Source organism: Arvicanthis niloticus, chromosome 2 (assembly GCF_011762505.2).
Source record: "Arvicanthis niloticus isolate mArvNil1 chromosome 2, mArvNil1.pat.X, whole genome shotgun sequence".
In the NCBI taxonomy this organism is placed as follows: Eukaryota; Metazoa; Chordata; class Mammalia; order Rodentia; family Muridae; genus Arvicanthis; species Arvicanthis niloticus.
The window spans coordinates 147,444,044-147,461,104 of NC_047659.1; the positions used below are offsets into that span (position 1 = coordinate 147,444,044).

General features: G+C 47.1%; 2 protein-coding genes and 1 long non-coding RNA gene across 12 annotated transcripts in view; 2 read left to right on the forward strand and 1 right to left on the reverse strand.

Moving 5' to 3' along the window:
• Positions 1–1,703: 1,703 nt before the first annotated feature.
• Positions 1,704–9,802, reverse strand: Stmn3 (stathmin 3). Its single transcript, XM_034496936.2, has 5 exons — positions 9,425–9,802; positions 4,406–4,501; positions 3,966–4,141; positions 2,520–2,711; positions 1,704–2,070 (listed from the first exon to the last, which is right to left on the reverse strand). Exons 1-5 carry the CDS (start codon positions 9,771–9,773, stop codon positions 2,011–2,013), a joined length of 873 nt encoding a protein of 290 aa, XP_034352827.1. The 5' UTR covers positions 9,774–9,802; the 3' UTR covers positions 1,704–2,010.
• On the forward strand, positions 8,367–14,054 carry LOC143441548 (uncharacterized). Its single transcript, XR_013109104.1, has 3 exons — positions 8,367–8,493; positions 12,514–12,725; positions 13,641–14,054. It is a non-coding gene; the product is annotated as an uncharacterized LOC143441548 (long non-coding RNA).
• Positions 14,055–14,881: 827 nt separating this feature from the next.
• The window catches only part of Rtel1 (regulator of telomere elongation helicase 1), a 36,216-nt gene continuing 34,036 nt past the window's right edge, over positions 14,882–17,061 (forward strand). For all 10 annotated transcript variants that reach the window (XM_076930413.1, XM_076930415.1, XM_076930414.1 and 7 more), the window contains exons 1-2: positions 14,882–14,995; positions 15,987–16,238. In XM_076930413.1, the coding sequence (XP_076786528.1) occupies positions 16,137–16,238 (102 nt within the window). In that variant the 5' untranslated portion in view covers positions 14,882–14,995; positions 15,987–16,136. The remainder of the gene's footprint in view (positions 14,996–15,986; positions 16,239–17,061) is intronic.

Below are 17,061 nucleotides of genomic sequence, written 5' to 3' on the forward strand. Positions count from 1 at the left end.
AAATATGATTGACAGCTGGTATCAGTCTGGAATTGTGTCTAAGATAAATGCTCCCTTACAGTGAGTTCACAGGCTTCCTTGGCTCAGCAGATGACAGACACAACACTAGGTAACACAGCTATTTCTAAACACATATGTATCTTTTTAAAATTTCATTTACTTATTTATCATGTATGTATGTGTGAGTGTGCATGCTATGGCATGCTTGTGGAGGTCAGAGGACAGGATATATGACTTAGTTGCCTTCTACCATGTGAGTTCTGGAAATTAGACTCAGGTCCTCAGCTTTGGCAGCAAGTTCCTTTACTGGCTGAACCATTTTGTTTGTTCAGGGTCTCTTTCTCATTAATTTAATTTCACTTGTAAGTTCACTGTGTGCATAAGATGGGTGCGTGCTACACTGGACTTTGGCTACTTAAGAGTTGCCATTAAAAGAAACCTAGTCTCGGTTCCTTTTCTTCTTCCCCTTTTTGAGTCCCACAAAACCCACTTGTGGGCACTGTAGAGTTCAGGTCCTGATTGTTGCTTCCTCTTGTGATTGAACCATTTCCCCTGAGCCACTGCAATGGTCAGTATCCTCTGTTTCCTGGATAGCTCTGGTGCCCTCAAGGGTTGTTCCTGCCTGATGGAGGGCAGAGGCACCTATGGCTACCTGGTTTCTGTAGCCTCGGTTGGTTCCAGGTTGTTAAAGAACACATCATGTATCTTCCTCACATTTTATACCAGGCAGGTGAGAAGTTACTCTGGCGTCTGGAACTTAATGGTGAAACGGGGCTACATGGAGAAGAGAGAAAATGCTACCTTGTCACAAAATTATGGGATTCCCAGTATGTCCAAGAAGGGTACCTCTTCAAAGGCCACCATTGGGACATTGAGAGTCCCTGGGCTGAGAAAGAGGAAAGGACCCTGCCTAGATGCTTAAGCACGAGAGGCCTGGAGTCAGGTTTTCTGCCCTTAGTAAGGGTTCCAGGATGACTGTGGGGAGCATGTCATAGGAACGCTGACCCTTCCAGCATCTAAATCTGCAAGCAGCTGGTTCTAAACAATCTCTCACACCCAAGAGCTCCCTAAGAATTCATGGCTGCTCCTTTCTCTCACCTGGCCTCAACAAGTGAGGCTGGAATTCCAGTGTCCCAGGAGTGTTCTTGAATCACAGCATTTGACAGGGGTAAGGGGCCAGAATTTCAAGAGGCTGTAAAACCCCTGAGTGGGGCAGGGGTATTAAGAGTGGCTCCACAGAATGCCTCAGCTAATGCTTTGCAAAGAACAATGTACTTCTGAGACAGCGGGTACAGTCGAAGATGTCCATGATACGCTCTCTAGACCACAGAAGTTCATGGGCCTTTGGTGGGGAATACACACCCCAAACCAATTCAGGTGAGACAATACTTCAACACAGCCCTTGAGCAATGACTATAGGCTCTAAAGTTGGCCCTGGGTGCCCTCCCGTGAAACTACATTAGAAGGTTGTAACTCTCACTCTCTAGCTCTGGTAGCGCTGATACACATAGGCTTTAGGGCTGACCACAGTGGCAGAGTGGATCCAACCTACTCTGGGGGTCCTCAGTCTTTCTCTACCCTCTGTAGAGTCTCTCCACAGTTTTCTATAAAATTTCAGGTAGATACTGCTGTCTGGCCTGCAGAAGCTGAGAGGGCAAACTCTCATTCAACCCAGTCTGAGATCCTGAATGAAAATCCACACGTTTGTGCCACTGCCACTAGATTTATTAAGATTGCCAACACATCCACTAAGAGGGCCACTAAGAGAGCCCCAGCCTCACCTGGGCTAGTGTCTGAATAGGGACCATATCTCCTGCCTAAGGAGCTCCTTCAGGAAGAGCCCAAGGTCAGACACATCACAAGGACTGGACAGTTCAGAGTGTGGGGAAAAAGCAGGAAGCTGGGGGTACAGGGGAGCAGATAGGAGCAGGCACAAAATTCGCATCTAGACAGAATTGAAAACAAAAACAAAACCGGAAAATGTTCTTGTCACGCTGGGTCCAATGCTCCTTAGCCAGACATTTCCTCCCGCTGCTCCTTGTTCCTGCGCACCTCAGCAGCGTGCAGCTCCTGTGAAGACAGGGAGGAACTCAGAGGACCGGCCAAGGGTAAGGGTGTCCTCAGGAACTTCCAGGTACATAGGTGCATCACTGTTCCTCAGGAGCGCTGGAACCACAGTGCTTAAGGATCAGATTGAGGGTTGAGCCTCTGACCCCCTACGTAAACAAGTTCCAACTCCTCTTGGAGCTGGATCCCGCGGGCATGCAAATTCCTTCAGAGCGCTTCATAACTAATTTAACCATACATTACTGTGGTTGTTGAATGTGTCTTACTAGAACCAGGTTCTAGGTCTGATTCCCAGGCTGAGGGAAGTGCCCAACTTTAGAAAGGCATTATTAGGACCTTCTTCACTTGATGCACAGACCAGGTCTCACAGCCAGAGTCTGGCCCACTGTGACCACGCCCTCCACGTCAATGCCCCCTCCTTACACTCCCATCCCACCCTCGCTCGTGCCTACCTTCTCGCGCAGCCGCTCGCGCAGCGCTGCCAGGTGCGCCTCACGGATCTCCTTGCTCAGCTCCATCTTGTAGTTCAGCTTCTCCTCCGCCAGGCGGCTAAAGTTATTGTTTTCTTCCAGCGCCTTGTGCAGCACCTCCCGCTCATGCTCACGCCGCTCTGCCAGCTGCTTCAGCACCTGAGCCTCCTGAGTCTGCACAGAGCTAGGGGTTAGTGAGCAGTAGCCCGAATCCCTCCTGAGTCAGGCGTCTCACCTGCCAGGACATGGACCCAGAAGCTGTCCAGGGGATGGCCTTGACCATCTCTGACCTGGGACCCACGCAGGCTGGGAGGGAGTCAAATTTCTGTTGTAGAAGGCCCTCTCTGTCCCTCTGTTCTCAGCTTAGCCATGACTCCCTTGTCCTGCTGTTCTGGCTCCAACCAGTACTCATCACTCTTCCTTAAGTCCCTGCGACTAGTTTCTATGAGGCTAGGCACCTTACACTGTCCTGCACCCCATCCCACTTTGCCTGAAACTTCTGGAGCTTTTGCACTGAAAAATCTGTTTGCCTTCCAGTGCCAGGTGAACCTCGATGGCTTGCCGTTTGTGCTACCCTTGGCCACAGAGTCTTCTTGTTGGACTGAGAACTCCCAACCTCACAAATGTTAGCAGAGCAGGGTAAATTCTGAACTGTGAGTTGTGCTGGCTTCTCAAGACCACCCCCAGACAATTGTCTGTTAAACACTGAGCAGGTATAGATGCAGTTAGCCCAGCTAGGTCCTAGCTCCTCACTATTGCCCAGCAAGGACCTGTGTCCACAGGGATCTGGAATGGGACATTGATATTCTATCCCGCCGTGCTGGGGAAAGGAGTGTCTGATGCAAGATCCCTGGGTTGATTAGTTCCTGGCGTAGGATGCCTCCTGAATGATGGCAAGCACCTAGAGCTGCATCAGTCTTCAAGGGAAACTTGCTGAGTCTGGGTCCTATTGTGTATCGTTTAAGTCATTTCCCCTGTCCAGTGGGCTTTGCCTCTAGGATCTCAATCCTAAAACAAATCTTGTTCTCTAAGTTTCAGTCTCAAAGGGGCTGGTGTGGAGGAGGGGCTGTGAGCCCCATTCATATCTTCCAGGGCCCCACTGAACTTCCTACCCAATCCAGCTAACCGTCTTCAGATGTGAGACCTTTTCTCCTCGGTTGTCTGCCCTGGAAAGGAGCACTAGCCTCAGCTTTATGTCCTAAGAGCTTTTTCTGAAGGAATACAACCTGACCTCCCTTTGCCATAATTAAGGTTGAGGTCCCCCTCAAGAATGTGTTTCCTGTTGTCCTGTGTTTGTCACCATTTTGTCACATCCGTCTCTCGTCTCATTCCAATTTCTCAGCAGCAAGTTCTACACTACCCAGCCCAATGCCCTGACCAAGCAAAGGGCCTGGTCAGCAATGCCAAGTGTGTATGGAGAGTGCTTGCCTTCCTCCGCTCCTCAGCTGCTTCCAGCCGCTTCTGCAGCTCTTCCAAGGAAGCATCCTTCCTCTTGGGGGGAGAAGAGAGCACAGGGCTCTCTGGAGACAGGTCAGAAGGAGACTTGAGAATGACCTCGAAGCTCTGGCCAGAGGCCCGCTTATCCAGCTGCTTCACTTCCATATCTGTAGGGCAAGACCAGACGGGACATCAGGAGTCCTAGTTTGGGCATACAGGCAGGATCAGAGGTTTATTCCCAGCCCACATCCCAACAAGGGTTGAGAAGGGGTGCTGTTGCTCAGGTGGTACTCTTGAGCATGGGTCCCTCCACCCTGAATGACTCTCTGCAGCCTGCTACAGCATTGCCAGAGGCCAGAAGAAACAAGAGAAGTAAGGCTGTCAAGCCCCAGCTGAGCAGGGCCAGCCCCTGGCTGTGTGGATACACTCACCCCCATACTGGTAGATGGTGTTCGGGTGAGGCTGCGAGTAGAAGCAGGAGCAGATGAGCGACAGCACAGATAACTCCTTCATCTTCTCCTTGTAGGCTGTGGATGTGAAGTCAAGGTGAGCAGGTACCATGGCCATGTGGTGTTTCTATGTCTTTGTCTTCTACATTGGTCTTTATCTATGTGCATATTTGTTTTGTTTTGCGACGGGGTCTCAAGTAATCCAGGCTGGCCTTAAATTCACTATGTAGCCTAGAATGACCTTGAATTCTTTATGCATCTGCTTCCACCTCCCAGATGTATAGGTGTGTGCCACCACGCCTCTGTTGGTTTTTAGGTAGTCTTGCTACATAGACCGTGCTGGCCGGAAGTCAGGAAGTCATCGTGTACTTCAGATTGGTGTTTGAACTCATCTTCCCAAAAACAAAGATTACAGATGTGCACTGCTGTGCCTGACCTGTCTCTGTCTCTTACACTTTTTGCATGATTTTCTCTGTCTGCTGTGGTTCAAATATTCATTTCCCAATATTCACAGGTTAAAAATCCTACCCTTGTATGATACTGTTAGGAGGTAGGCAGGTCATAAAAGGGCAAACTGGAGTACAACCTTGTCTGAAATAAGAAAATCAAAACAGCTTTGGGATTTTCTTTTGTGCAAACTCCTGAATGAGATTAATGGTCTTACTGCACAGGATCCTTAGTAACCCTACAGCTCTTCCAACACTTGAAGTCACAAGGACACACCTATGAATGAGGAAGTAACCCTCACTAGATGAGCAAATCTAGTGGTGCCTTGACTTTAAGTTTCTAGAGTATAGACATAATAAATTTCTATTTTTTAGAAGAAATACCCATCCTAAAGGTATTTTTCTGATTAGTCTGAACAAACTATAACACTTCAGTTAGGGTCTCTATCCTCTGTATTTTTTTTTTTTCTTAATCACTGTTTTAGATTTTTGCTTGTTTGCTTTGCTTTTCTGTTTTTAAACAGGGTTTTATTCCAGTCCAGGTTGGCCTTCAACTCCCATTAATCTTTCTCCCTCACCTCCTGTGTTAAGATTACAAATGTAAGCTACTATAGCCAGCTTTTTTTGTGTCTTTCTATGTCTCTGGTTGCCAGTATTCAAATTGTTTCTTTATATGAGTATACCTGTCTGTGATTACTGGTAACTTTGTATCTTTGTCTCAAACTCATAAAAAGTTACCTGTTTCTGCCTCCAGTTTCCTGAGCAGGACAAGTACAACTGTAGGAAACTCTCCCAGTAGCCCCCCTCCCCACCCACCTCCACTACCCACCCCCACCCACCCCCCACCCCCCACCTCTTTCATTTTTTCCCTTCCTCAAAGGCTGGATCTTGCTATATTGCTCAAGATGGCCTTGAACTTTCCTGTTCAAGTGATCCTCCTGCCCCCAACTCTCAAATAGCTGAGACTTCACCTGTAGAGCATCTCTCTCTGGCTGTAAACTTGAGTGAGGTCTCAGATACTACTGCTTCCTCCACATTTACCACTTTGAGTTGAATCTTTGTTCTCTCCAGATATCCACTCACTGCCCTTTCAGGTAGGGTAAACAGGTTCTACCAAAGGCAAAGACAAACCATTTATAGGAGCTGTCCACTGAGCTACAAGCTCACTGCTTCCTTCCAGATCAAGTGCCCCCATCCAGTATTCTTGCTACTCAGCTAGAAAGAGAGGCAAACTAAGTGACTAAGACCCTGACCCCCAACAGAAAGAAAGACATACTCACTTTTAAAATGAAAATAATCTTACTGTTCTGGGTCCATTCACTTGTGAACCAGCTCCATTGGAGACTACTGTCTCGGTGATATACAGCTATTCCATTCTTCAGGGACAATGCTAGATCTTAGCTTACTGGGATGCCACTAACAACATTCATTGAAATGCAATTCTAGATAATCAGTATTCTTCTCTCTGTTCTATCAATTTCCAAAGTCTTGTAGGCTCTAAGACTCAGATCTAGGTCTCTAGGTACGAAAAGGAGGAGGGAGAGGAGGAGGGAGAGGAGGAGAAGAAGCCTACTTCCACGTTTGAATGTTTGATTACCTACTAGCACTCTTTGAGGTAACAGACAAGAGGAGCTTGGACAAGCATTAATTAGACAGACCAGAAACTTTCTGATCAAGTTTTACCTGATAATTTTTAAAACATGAATTGGCAAAGAACTGAGGGTATGGAGTGGAAATGGTGAATTCTGTCCTTCCACAGCAAGCACAGAGGGTGCTGGTTGGTTTAAACTTTATAATTAGTCAGATTCATTTGAAAACAGCATGGGGCTCTAGCAGCGGCAGAGGGAGCAGAAACAGCCCCAGGGTGGGCAAAGCAAGGCTAATCATTGTCTTCGGAAGAATTCAGAAGCGAAAAGAGGGAAAAAGTCAGGAGGGGGGTGGACTTCAAAGAGGACTTCATGCTTTTATTTTATTTTATTTTATTTTATTTTATATGTATGTGTGCTTATTTTTCCTTTGCCTGCATGTACATCTATGCACCACATTTATGCTTGATATCCATGGATGTCAGATCCCCTGAGACTGGAGTTACAGAGATTTGTGAGCCACCACAATGTGGGTAATAGGAAATAAACCTAGGTCCTCTGGAAGAGCAGCCAATACTCTTACACTGTGAGCCATCTCCCCAGACCCTTGGGTTCTCTTCTCCATGTCTTCTACCCCTCCTTCCTTTTCTTCCTACTTTTCTTTCTGTTTGTTGTGATTTTTTTTAAGACAGGGTATAATGTAGCCTAGGCTGACCTTGAACTCACAATGTAGCAAAGCCTGGCCTTGAACTCCTGATCATCCTGCCTCCACCTCCTGAGTGTACCATACCTAGCCAAGTTTTGTCTTTTCATAAATAACATCCACTCGTGTATTTGTGCTATGAAAGGTTGATCCAACAAAGGATGTATGAGGCATGTTTCAGATCATGTGATGAGGAGCTAGAGGATCTGAGAGATTGGCAGTAACAAGCTAGTAAGAAGATATCTGGTGGATCTAGAGGAGGTCAGTCTTGTGCTGACAGGATGCAAGGAGTAGGTCAGGGTCTTGGCTAGGGCAGGATAGACCAAAATCCTGAAAGAGGCCAGAAAGAAGGGGCTTTGTTCTTTTCAAGTCCAAACTAGCTTTCACCAGCTTCCCTGCTGGTTCTAGCTTTCATTATTATTATTTCTCATCTTGTATCCAAACCCCTGATAGTCTGTCCTCATAGGTCAGGTCAGGAACTTGGGACCTGACAGCTGCTCAAAGGCCATTTTGGCTTGATCGTGAAACATTCACAGGGAAAGTACTGCAAGTTTATAGCAGATAACATCAAATTTAAGAACCAGTACCAGGAGGCTATCTTCCAGATAACTATCACTTCAGCATGGGGGAAGCTGTCAGGAATTCAGGGAGCAGAACCAGCCTAGCAGGAGTGAGTACCTGGAGAGAAGGGTGGGGTGCTGTCCAAGTAGATCAGAGGTTCCAGAAGTCAAAGCTGGAAACCTAAGTGTTCAACTGGCAAGTGAGGTACCATATGTTGTAGCTGCAGTCAGTGGCAGTGTCTGGTGGTCATGGACATATTCCTTGGTATGGTTTCTTTTATTTTGATAAACAATGGGGAGTTTTCTTCTCAGAAGACAGATCCTCAAGCAACAGATACAACAAGTGACCACTGGGAGGGCCTGGGGACAGGCCTGCTCTATGATCTGACTGCAGGAAGGTGAGGTTGTTGGAGAGGACAGGATAACTAATAAGAAACTGGTACTTGAGAGACATTAAGCAATAGGAAGACACTACCTGGGGCTGATGGGAAGGGGCCAGACCTATAGCACAAAGCTAAGGTTGGATCCACGTTTTTTGGAGCTGGAGCTTAAAGGGTCTTTACACACGTGGTCCGCTCCTTGGCTAGCACTGAAAATCTCTGGGCGTAAGGGGCGGCTTCAAGGCGGGACCGCGTGATGGGTGGAGTTTGTACCTGGGGCCAAAGCCAAGGAGAACCACGCATTGACCTATTTGACCGCGGAGATCAGCCTCCTGGGCTGAGAAAAGGAAAGGCAGCAAGAGTATGTGGTTCTTAGAGGAAACCAAGGTCAAGAGGTGGGTGTCAAGCGTCCTGCAGTCTCAGAAAAAGACGAAGCCCTGCTGGGATTAAGGACTGGGCGGGGCTGTCCAGTTTTAGGATTTCAGGTCAAGAGTCGAACCACCGCAACCATGCAGGAACCTAGTATACTGCAGGTGTCCTTCCCTCCTCCTGGGTTCGACCCTCTATGCAGTCTGAGGTGTGGGAGGCTTCCTATGAAAGCAGACCCCACCACACCCCGGAAAGGTTTGGAAATGCAATAGCCTCTCCACTTATACCCAGTGGCGCAAAGGGCGGAGGTTCTGGCTGGAGCCGGTGGCCCTAGCATCGCAGAGGGTGGTCCCCTGGTACAGTGGTCACAGTGGGGACTGGAGGTGAGGAAGCCTCGCTTGTTGCAAGCTCTAGTCTCTCTCCGAGTGCGGTTGAGAGGTCCCCTCCTATGTCCCTCCGCCCCTCCCCCATTTCTCAGGGACTAAGGTCCAGGCTTCTGTGGAGGGTTCCACCTTCCCCTTAACCCCCTCCGAAGACTCAATGACACTGAAACCCAAGATAACTGGAGCCTTAGGGGATCTCCTAGCCGAACTGCAGGCACTCTTATCTGCAGGCAAGAATCCGCAGAGCCGCTATGCCGCAGTCGCACCTTGGCCCCGCACCCCGGCACCCGAAGGGGCAATGCCCGGGGGAGCCCGATTTCATTCAACCCTGCCTAGGGCGCGGCTCCTGCCCGGCGTCCGGCAGCATCTCCTCCCCACTTGAGTCCCCTCCCGGCCATTAAGGGCTCCGGACCCCCGTTCTTGCAGGGCCAGCTCAGCCTCGCCATGCACAAGGTCCGACACAGGAAAACGGAGTCAGTAACTTGCTCCTGCGTCAGGCGAGGCCCCTGCTTAGACAATGGCCTCTGGTAAGACCCACCGCCGTCCCATGATCCCCTAGGCTCCCAAGCCCTACCAGATACGGTGCTGGCCATGGTGCTGGCGGCTGCTGGGGCTTCGGAGGCCGGAGGGATGCGGGCGGCGTCTGGGAGCTGCAGTCTGCGAATGCTGCAATGCTGTGGAGGGGAGGGAGGGAGGGCGGGCGCGGCAGGAGGGGGAGGGAGAGAGGGATGGATGGAGGGAGAGGGGGTGGAAGGAAGGGGAGGGGAGAGGAAGAAAGAGAGGAAAGGAGAGAGGAAAGGGAGGGACAGGGAGAGAGACAGACAGTGAACGAACAAACAAGGGCAGCAACTATCAAAGGCAAGACAGTGGGAGGAGATGGAGGGAGAGAAGTAAAAGGATGCAGCAAGAGGCCTATATTTCATCTGCAGGCAACCATGGATGACACTCCTGTAATATGGCTTTGTGTGACTCAGAGGATATGGAGATAAGACTCATTCCCCAGAATAGGCATGGAAGGAGCATGTCTAAGCCCATGGTCAGGGTGGGTGACAGAGGTTGGATGACCACTAAGCCCCTGTTAAGTACTAAAAGGAAGGGATTCACTGGTTTACAAAGGGTGACACTGCCCTACAAGAATATCTGGGGTAACTGTCTGGGGGATTGAGCAGGTTCTGGTTAAATAAGGGTGTGGTAAGGCCTAGGACAAGGATTTGATGTGACCTTGCTTCAGGTTCTAGCACCAGCCATCACATTCTCTATCTGATGGAGAAAGAGTTCCTAACATCTCTGGGTCTTTGCTTCTTTGATATAAGATGGAGCTGTAGTATCAGACTCCAGAAGATGGAAGAGAGATTTGCCAGAGCTGAGTATATTCATGTATTTATGTTCTAGCTTCATTCCTGGAGTGATAAAATGCTTTGGTCAAGGGCTGGGTATGGTAGTGCATGCCTTTAGTTTCAGTACTTGAGAGGCAGCGGCAAGAGGATCGTAGTGAGTTCCAGACCAGCCAAGGCTACATAGTGAGATCCCTAGGGGAAAAATAAGCTCTATCAATGTAACATGGGAGGAGGGATTTATTTCATCTTACAGGTAACAGCCCATCATTGAGGAAAGTCAAGGCAGAAACTTGAAATCAGGTCTGCTTGCTATTCCATAAAGCATCGCCTCTGACCAAGAAACCTAGTCACTTTTAAGGAGACGCAGCAGGAACCATGGAGAAATGTGGTTCTCTGGCTCACAAGCAGGCTTATTATGTTAGCTGGCCTTCTTACATAATTTAGGACAACCTGCCTAGGGATGGTACTGCCCAGCAATTAACAATCAAAAAAGTCCTCCAAAGACACTGGCACAGGTAAATTTTGATCCAGGCAATCCCTCAGTTGAAATTCCTTTTTCGTGTGACTCTAGGCTGTGTTAAGGTGACAGTTAAGGTTTACTAGGACAAGCAGGGAGCACATGATTTACCTTTCCCGACAAGACAGTCTGATATCCAAACGGGCTGTCTCATCCACTTTTGAGACGGAGTCACTAAAACCAAGAGAAAAAGGGCTTGTTTCATAAACATTTAACTCATAAGGCTAGAAATAAAATTCTGAAAAGCCCCCAAGACTTTAAGGGAGATGAGGCAGTTCAGAAAGGCAAAGGTCAGGAGCAAACCTCAGGGTCAGGTGTACACGAGCCAGCCTACTAGCGTTGCACACAACCTTGCCTCTGGTACATATACCTGAGCCTGGGCCTATTTATCTGACGGTTGGGATTAGATTTTATTGTATGGATTAAAAGACATTGGAAGGGAATATCCAGTGGCCCCAAATAAGTAGGAGATTTCTTCCCTAAAGATTTGTTTTATTCTCTCTCTTCCCCCTTCCTTCCTCCCTCTGTGTATGTGTTGTGTGTGTGTGTGTGTATGCACCTGTATACAGGTGCCTATGGAGGCCAAAAGGGATATCAAATCACTTGAAGTTATACTTAAAAGTGGTTGTATTCTGTCCAGTGTAGATTCTGGGAACTGAACTTTGGTCCTCTTCAAGAGCAATAAGTGTTCTTGACCACTGAGGTATTTCTCCAACCCTAACAGGAGCGCTTTCAAAGCAGAGTAGACAGTCCTCACTATGGGGTCAAGTGGCAAAGATATAAAAGCTGTTTCCATCTTGTAGTCACAAGACCTTAAAACTGCCACCACTGGAAGCAAATTCTGTCAACATGAATACCCTGGATATAGGTTTCCCTTCAGAGCTTCCAGATAAAGTCGGGAGCTAACACATGAAGCCTAGAACAGGGCTTTGGTGTGAGCTAGAGGCAGGTTCCAGCATCAGCTCTGACATTCTCCACTTGACATTTTCTATTGGAGGGGAAGTTTCTGACTTCTCTGAGTTTCTACATTTTGGGTGTAAGATGAAGCATCCATGATGCCAAGCTCCAAGAGATGGAGGAAAGTGTACTAAATGTTGTCTTGAGATGTTTATTTGTGATACTTTTTTATGTAGAAACACCAAGCTCGTTCACATGGAGAAAACACAGTTCTGTGTGTACACTACTCATTGGAATTCTGGTCTGGGAGGGAGCTGGAAGAAGGGAGAAGCACACAAATCTATTCCTAATAGAAGTGTTGACCCCTTTGGAAGCAGCCACATCCTCTAGATAAGTTACTGTGCCAGCATCTGTGCCAGCATCTGGGCCAGCATCTGGGCATTGTAGTATGCTTTAGATGGACTCTGATCCAGAGGCTAAACTCAGTTTCTGAGATCAAGAGAAGAGAAGTAATCTTCTCAACCTTAAAGTCTTCTCTTGCAGATAAACACACACACACACACACACACACACACACACACACACACACACGGAGGTTCATATGACTGTACTGCCATATCTCACCTTGGGCATACTCTCTCATAAACTTCTGTTCTTGTCTGAACTCTACAAACCAGCTGTGTTGTTTGTCCCTGGCAAAGTACTAGGCTCACAGGAAGAAAAAATACTAAAGGCACAGTAGGCATATTAAATGTTTGCCTCAGTATGGTGCCATGTAAAAGCAAACCTTGAGTTCTCACCAAAGTCAACTAAAGAAAGTTCATGAGCAGCTGCTTTGGGGATGCTATTTATGGGCTAAGAGATTACAGATCTGAACTCTTTATTGATCTAAATTCACTCTGGAATATTCAGGAGAAGTCCTGCACCTCAGAAGGATACTCAGTCATTCAACAAGTACCTACAAACCACCTGTTATATACTGGGGCTTGGCATGCATCAGAGAGAAGAGGACAGGAAAGGTGAACCAGAGTCCTTGGAAGGTACTTGGCAGTTTCTGGCAATGAGGAGGCGCCTAGAGACAGTTACAGGAAGATCCACTCATTTCCAAACTCCCAGACCTCAAGGTAGGTATTAATACACTCCTGAGCATAGTGGGAGTCCTTGGTTAATGTCTCTTTACTCTGTTATTAGCCTGTTTGAGCTCCTTACTCTCTGGAAGATTTGTTATGTCTAAGCCCTATAGCCGGCAACATAGCTTTTCTCATACTATTCCCAGAACAGTCTTCATGGAAGCCTTTTCTGGCCTCTAGTTTAGGGAGCCTTTTAACATTATTTCTCTTCTTTGTACTTATCACAATCTTATATGTGGTTGGTTCACATCTGCCCTGTGACTGAGATAGTGTTTTATCCATAGAGAATCCCTTGGAGTCTGCCAGACTGGATCCAAGTTTGCTGACTTGGTTTAGATTCTTTTGCATCCTGAGTAAGACTTTTTATATCCTTCCTCAGTTTACCCACCCTCTCATCTCTCAGAATAGATTCAGGAAAATAGATTTCATATTGTCACTAGAGTTGTTAAGAATCAAAGCATAGGTTCTGGAAGCTCCAACAAGCTGTGCTTGGAAACTGGTTCTAAATAGATCAATGTAATAATGTAGACATTAAGTAGACAGTGTAATAGTGAAAATAGAAAAGGATTTTTTTTTTTAAAAAAAATGTGGCAACATTGGGCAGAGGGACAGTGAAGTTCAATTATCTCCCAAGTGATCTTCAGGGCTCTGACATATGGTTTAGGTTTAATTAGAGGACAAAAAAAATGTGCATTACTAAGCAGTCTTGGGTCCTAGCCATCATCTCTAGCTTCAGTCTCTCTGGTAGAGTGGTCTGACAAGTTGTCATAGCTGCATAAAGTCTCCTCTGTCTAGTACCACTTCACTCTTTTCCTTCCTCCCAATTTCTGGGGGGTCCATTGTTTAAATGATCTGATTGTCAAAGGGAAGATCATATGCATCTCTTTAGAATACATTCCTTCCTTCCAGGATGGTTTCATTGGAGGCTGTTCGTGCTGTGTCAAAGCGACTATCTATGTGCTATGGACCTAGACTTGTCGATATGAACCCAGGCAGCAGATGAATCAGCTCAGGTCTCAGCTTCACTAGTAGCCCAGAAAGTTTTGCCTGGACTTGGTGCCCATCCCACTCTGTGTGGCCTCCCTCATCTTCAACTTCCCAATGAGAGATGAGGGTCTGAAAGAAATCTATAGATGTGTCAGAGTGTTCTGTAAATATGATCTCACACGAACGCATATGGGCCTATCTGTGGGAAACTACCTAGGTATTAAAGAGAACCTCTGGAACTAGGAGGAACTAGGATCTACTACCACTGAAACATCAATTTCTTTCTAATGCCTTTTGGAATTGTCTGAAATAAACAAACACCTCTGCCCTGAAGGATTTTGCAGCTCTGTTTGTTTGTTTGTTTGTAGACAGAGTTTCTCTGTGTAGCCCTGGCTGTCCTAGAACTCACTCCTGTCCTCGAACTCAGAAATCCGCCTGCCTCTGCCTTCCAAGTGCTGGGATTAAAGGTGTGCGCCACCAATGCCCGGTGCAGCTCTCTCTTCCTTGGAGCTCCCTTATTGACTGTCAGCTAGTGCTAGGTGCTAGAGATTTAGAGGACCTCACCTGACAGCTAGGGGGCACTGATTGACAAATAAGCTGGACACTGGGTAAGTGAGAGAGGAGGCACTGAGAACTCTTAATTCGAGGTCTAGGCAAGATGCAGCCATTTATGGATTTTTATATAAAAGTGATAGGCTCATACAACAGCTGTGAAAAGATGCCTTTGTGAGGTGAGGTCAGTAACTACAAGAAAGCTTAAGATTTGTGCAGTTGTGCAGACAACGTAGGTGGCCTGGCCAAATGACCTAGTAGACTCCAGAAGATGGAGCTCACAATGCAAACGCGGGAGATGAGTGGCCGATCGGTGCACGCCTTTCATCACAGCACTTGGGAGGCAGAGGCAGGCCAGCCTGGTCCACAGAGTGAGCTCTAGGGCAGCCAAGGCTACACAGAGAAATCGTGTTTCGAAACAAACAAAACGAGTGGGAGACAAGCGAGACTCTAGACGATTTTAAGTGCTCTGAATAGAATACAGAGATGAGGCCAGGTCCACTGCACGAAACCCGTACGCTGGAGTCCAGAAGCAACGGAACCCGCTGACCCAGAGTTGGGGAACTGGTTTCCGCCCGGATGCAAAGTAGCGGACCGGAAGGGAGGAAACGGAAGTGTAGTGTTTAGGCGTGGCTACACGGATAAGCCCGCGAAGTTCCAATTAGCAGGCTGCGGAGCACGCGGGATTGGCTTTTTTACTGTTGTTTGATCCCGGATTTTGAAAGGTACCCCCACCACCGAGACAAGTGAGCTGGCAGTCAGCTGGCAGTTTTATCTGAGTGGATGGAGGTCATAGACCACGCTCTCGCTAGTTCTGAAGCGGCCGTGGTGCATTCTGGGTGGGGGGGGGGGGCTCTTGCTCCCAATGGTGTTTAGTTAGAGGCACCTTACTGGGCTAGTTCCAAGGCGGCTGATAGACTTTCGCCTGTCAGTGGACTTGAAGGTCTGGAGAAGTTTAGTGACTCGCGAGAGCTGCACAGATAAACAACATGATTTTCTTTTGCTACCTTTGGTTGGTTGGTTGGTTTTGGTTTTGCGAGACAGGGTGTCTCTGTAGTCCTGGCTATCCTGGAACTCACGCTGAAGACCAGGCTGGCCTCGAACTCAAGAGATCCACGTATCTTTTCCTATTGAGTGCTGGGAGCACCACGCCCCACCTGTTTCACTACTTTATTTGCATTTGGGTACCCACCTGGACCGAATGGTGCATGGCCCCGACCTTAAGGGCATCAGAGGATGGAGGCATTCCATGCTTCTCTGTTCGGGTACAGGCCACAAGGGATGCTCCTAGGTTCTTAGTCACAGACTTTTTGAGGAGTTGCAGGTAGAGTGCTAATACTGTGCTTGTTCAGACGCCTTGTTTGGATAACTAGATTTTTAAAAAATTTTGCTTTGTTTTTTTCAGTCTAGGATGGAATTGTGTGAGTCAGGAGATCATCCTTACATCTCTAAGCGTCTTTTTATGTTTTTGAGATAGTGTCTACATAACCCTGGCTGCCCTGGAACTCATTGGACACACGCTGGCTTTGAACTTAAGAGATCCCCCTGCCTCTGCCTCCTGAGTGCTGGGCTTAAAGGCATGTGCCACCATGACTGGCTCCAAGCTCCTTTTCATAGGGAAATAACACATTTTCTGACCCCACAGGAACAGCTTCCTAAAATGATTGGTGTACTGGTCTGTGGCTACAAAGGCTTTTCTTCTTGTCTGTGTTGTAGGGAATTCCTACAGAGAGAGACCTGATGCCACATGCTGCCAACACTAACCTGGAGTGGCTGAAAAACTGAGATGTTCAGAGGGGTTTGTCTGACAGACCCAAACAGCCTGCATCTTGGACTACCACTGCATCTTCCTCAATATAGGCTGATATGCCCAGGGTAGTCCTGAATGGTGTGACAGTGGATTTTCCTTTTCAGCCTTACCCATGCCAACAGGAATATATGACCAAGGTGCTAGAATGTCTCCAGAAGGTAAAGCTACAAAGCCCAAGACATTAATTTAGGGAGGGGACAATGAGGTCGTACCTTCAGCAACCCCTACTATAGCCCTACCCTCATCCATTCCTCATCATCCAAAAAAAGTCTGCATTCTTTGGTTGGAGACTATAACAAGTGAACAAAGGAGGTAATTCTAGAGAGTGATAGCTTTGAGAATGTATTGCTGTCCTTTCTGAGTAGATGGTGTTTGTGTTGAGTATATTGGATAAGGAATGGGTATCATTTGGGCTCTGGGGGTGCATTTCTATGCAGAGGAGCAGGAATACCCAGCTCTCACTGTTTTGGGAAAATGTTTTGTAACTTTTAAAACAAAACTTTGATTTATTTTATTTTATTTTTACTTTTGAGACAGGATCTAACTTTTAGCCTAGGTGTCCTGGATAAGCCAGGCTAGCTTCAACTCACAGAGATCTGTCTGTCTCTGCCTTCAGCATGCTAGGGTTAAGGCATGTATCACTGTGGCTGACTTTTGTGTTTGAGCCTTAAAAAAAGTCTTTGAATCTTAGGGGTGTGAGGCATGTAGCTTTCTACTGAGTTTCTTGAGGTGCCTTCTTGTATTTGAATCATCTTTTTCTCAAATGTCTTGTTCAGGCTTCCATCTGATATCTAGGATAGAGAACATCAAATTCTGTTTAAATATGGTGAATACCTGTATCCAGAGTTGTAGAACAGTTTCTCATTTTGAGACTTGGCACCTAATTAGTCATCTGACTATTTATATTAGGCGGAAATATTCTGTCAGATTTGCAGTAATGCTCTGAAATTATTTTGCTAATCAAGGCAGTCTTTGTCTTCT

Excerpts from the sequence above, each read along its gene's own strand:
- Stmn3 (XM_034496936.2), bottom strand. The coding sequence starts at position 9,773 with ATGAAATATAGGCCTCTTGCTGCATCCTTTTACTTCTCTCCCTCCATC. Across the intron at positions 4,502-9,424 it reads CATGGCCAGCACCGTATCTG|CCTACAAGGAGAAGATGAAG; the intron begins GTAGGGCTTGGG and ends TCACATCCACAG. Across the intron at positions 2,071-2,519 it reads GCGAGCGGCTGCGCGAGAAG|GAGCTGCACGCTGCTGAGGT; the intron begins GTAGGCACGAGC and ends CTGTCTTCACAG.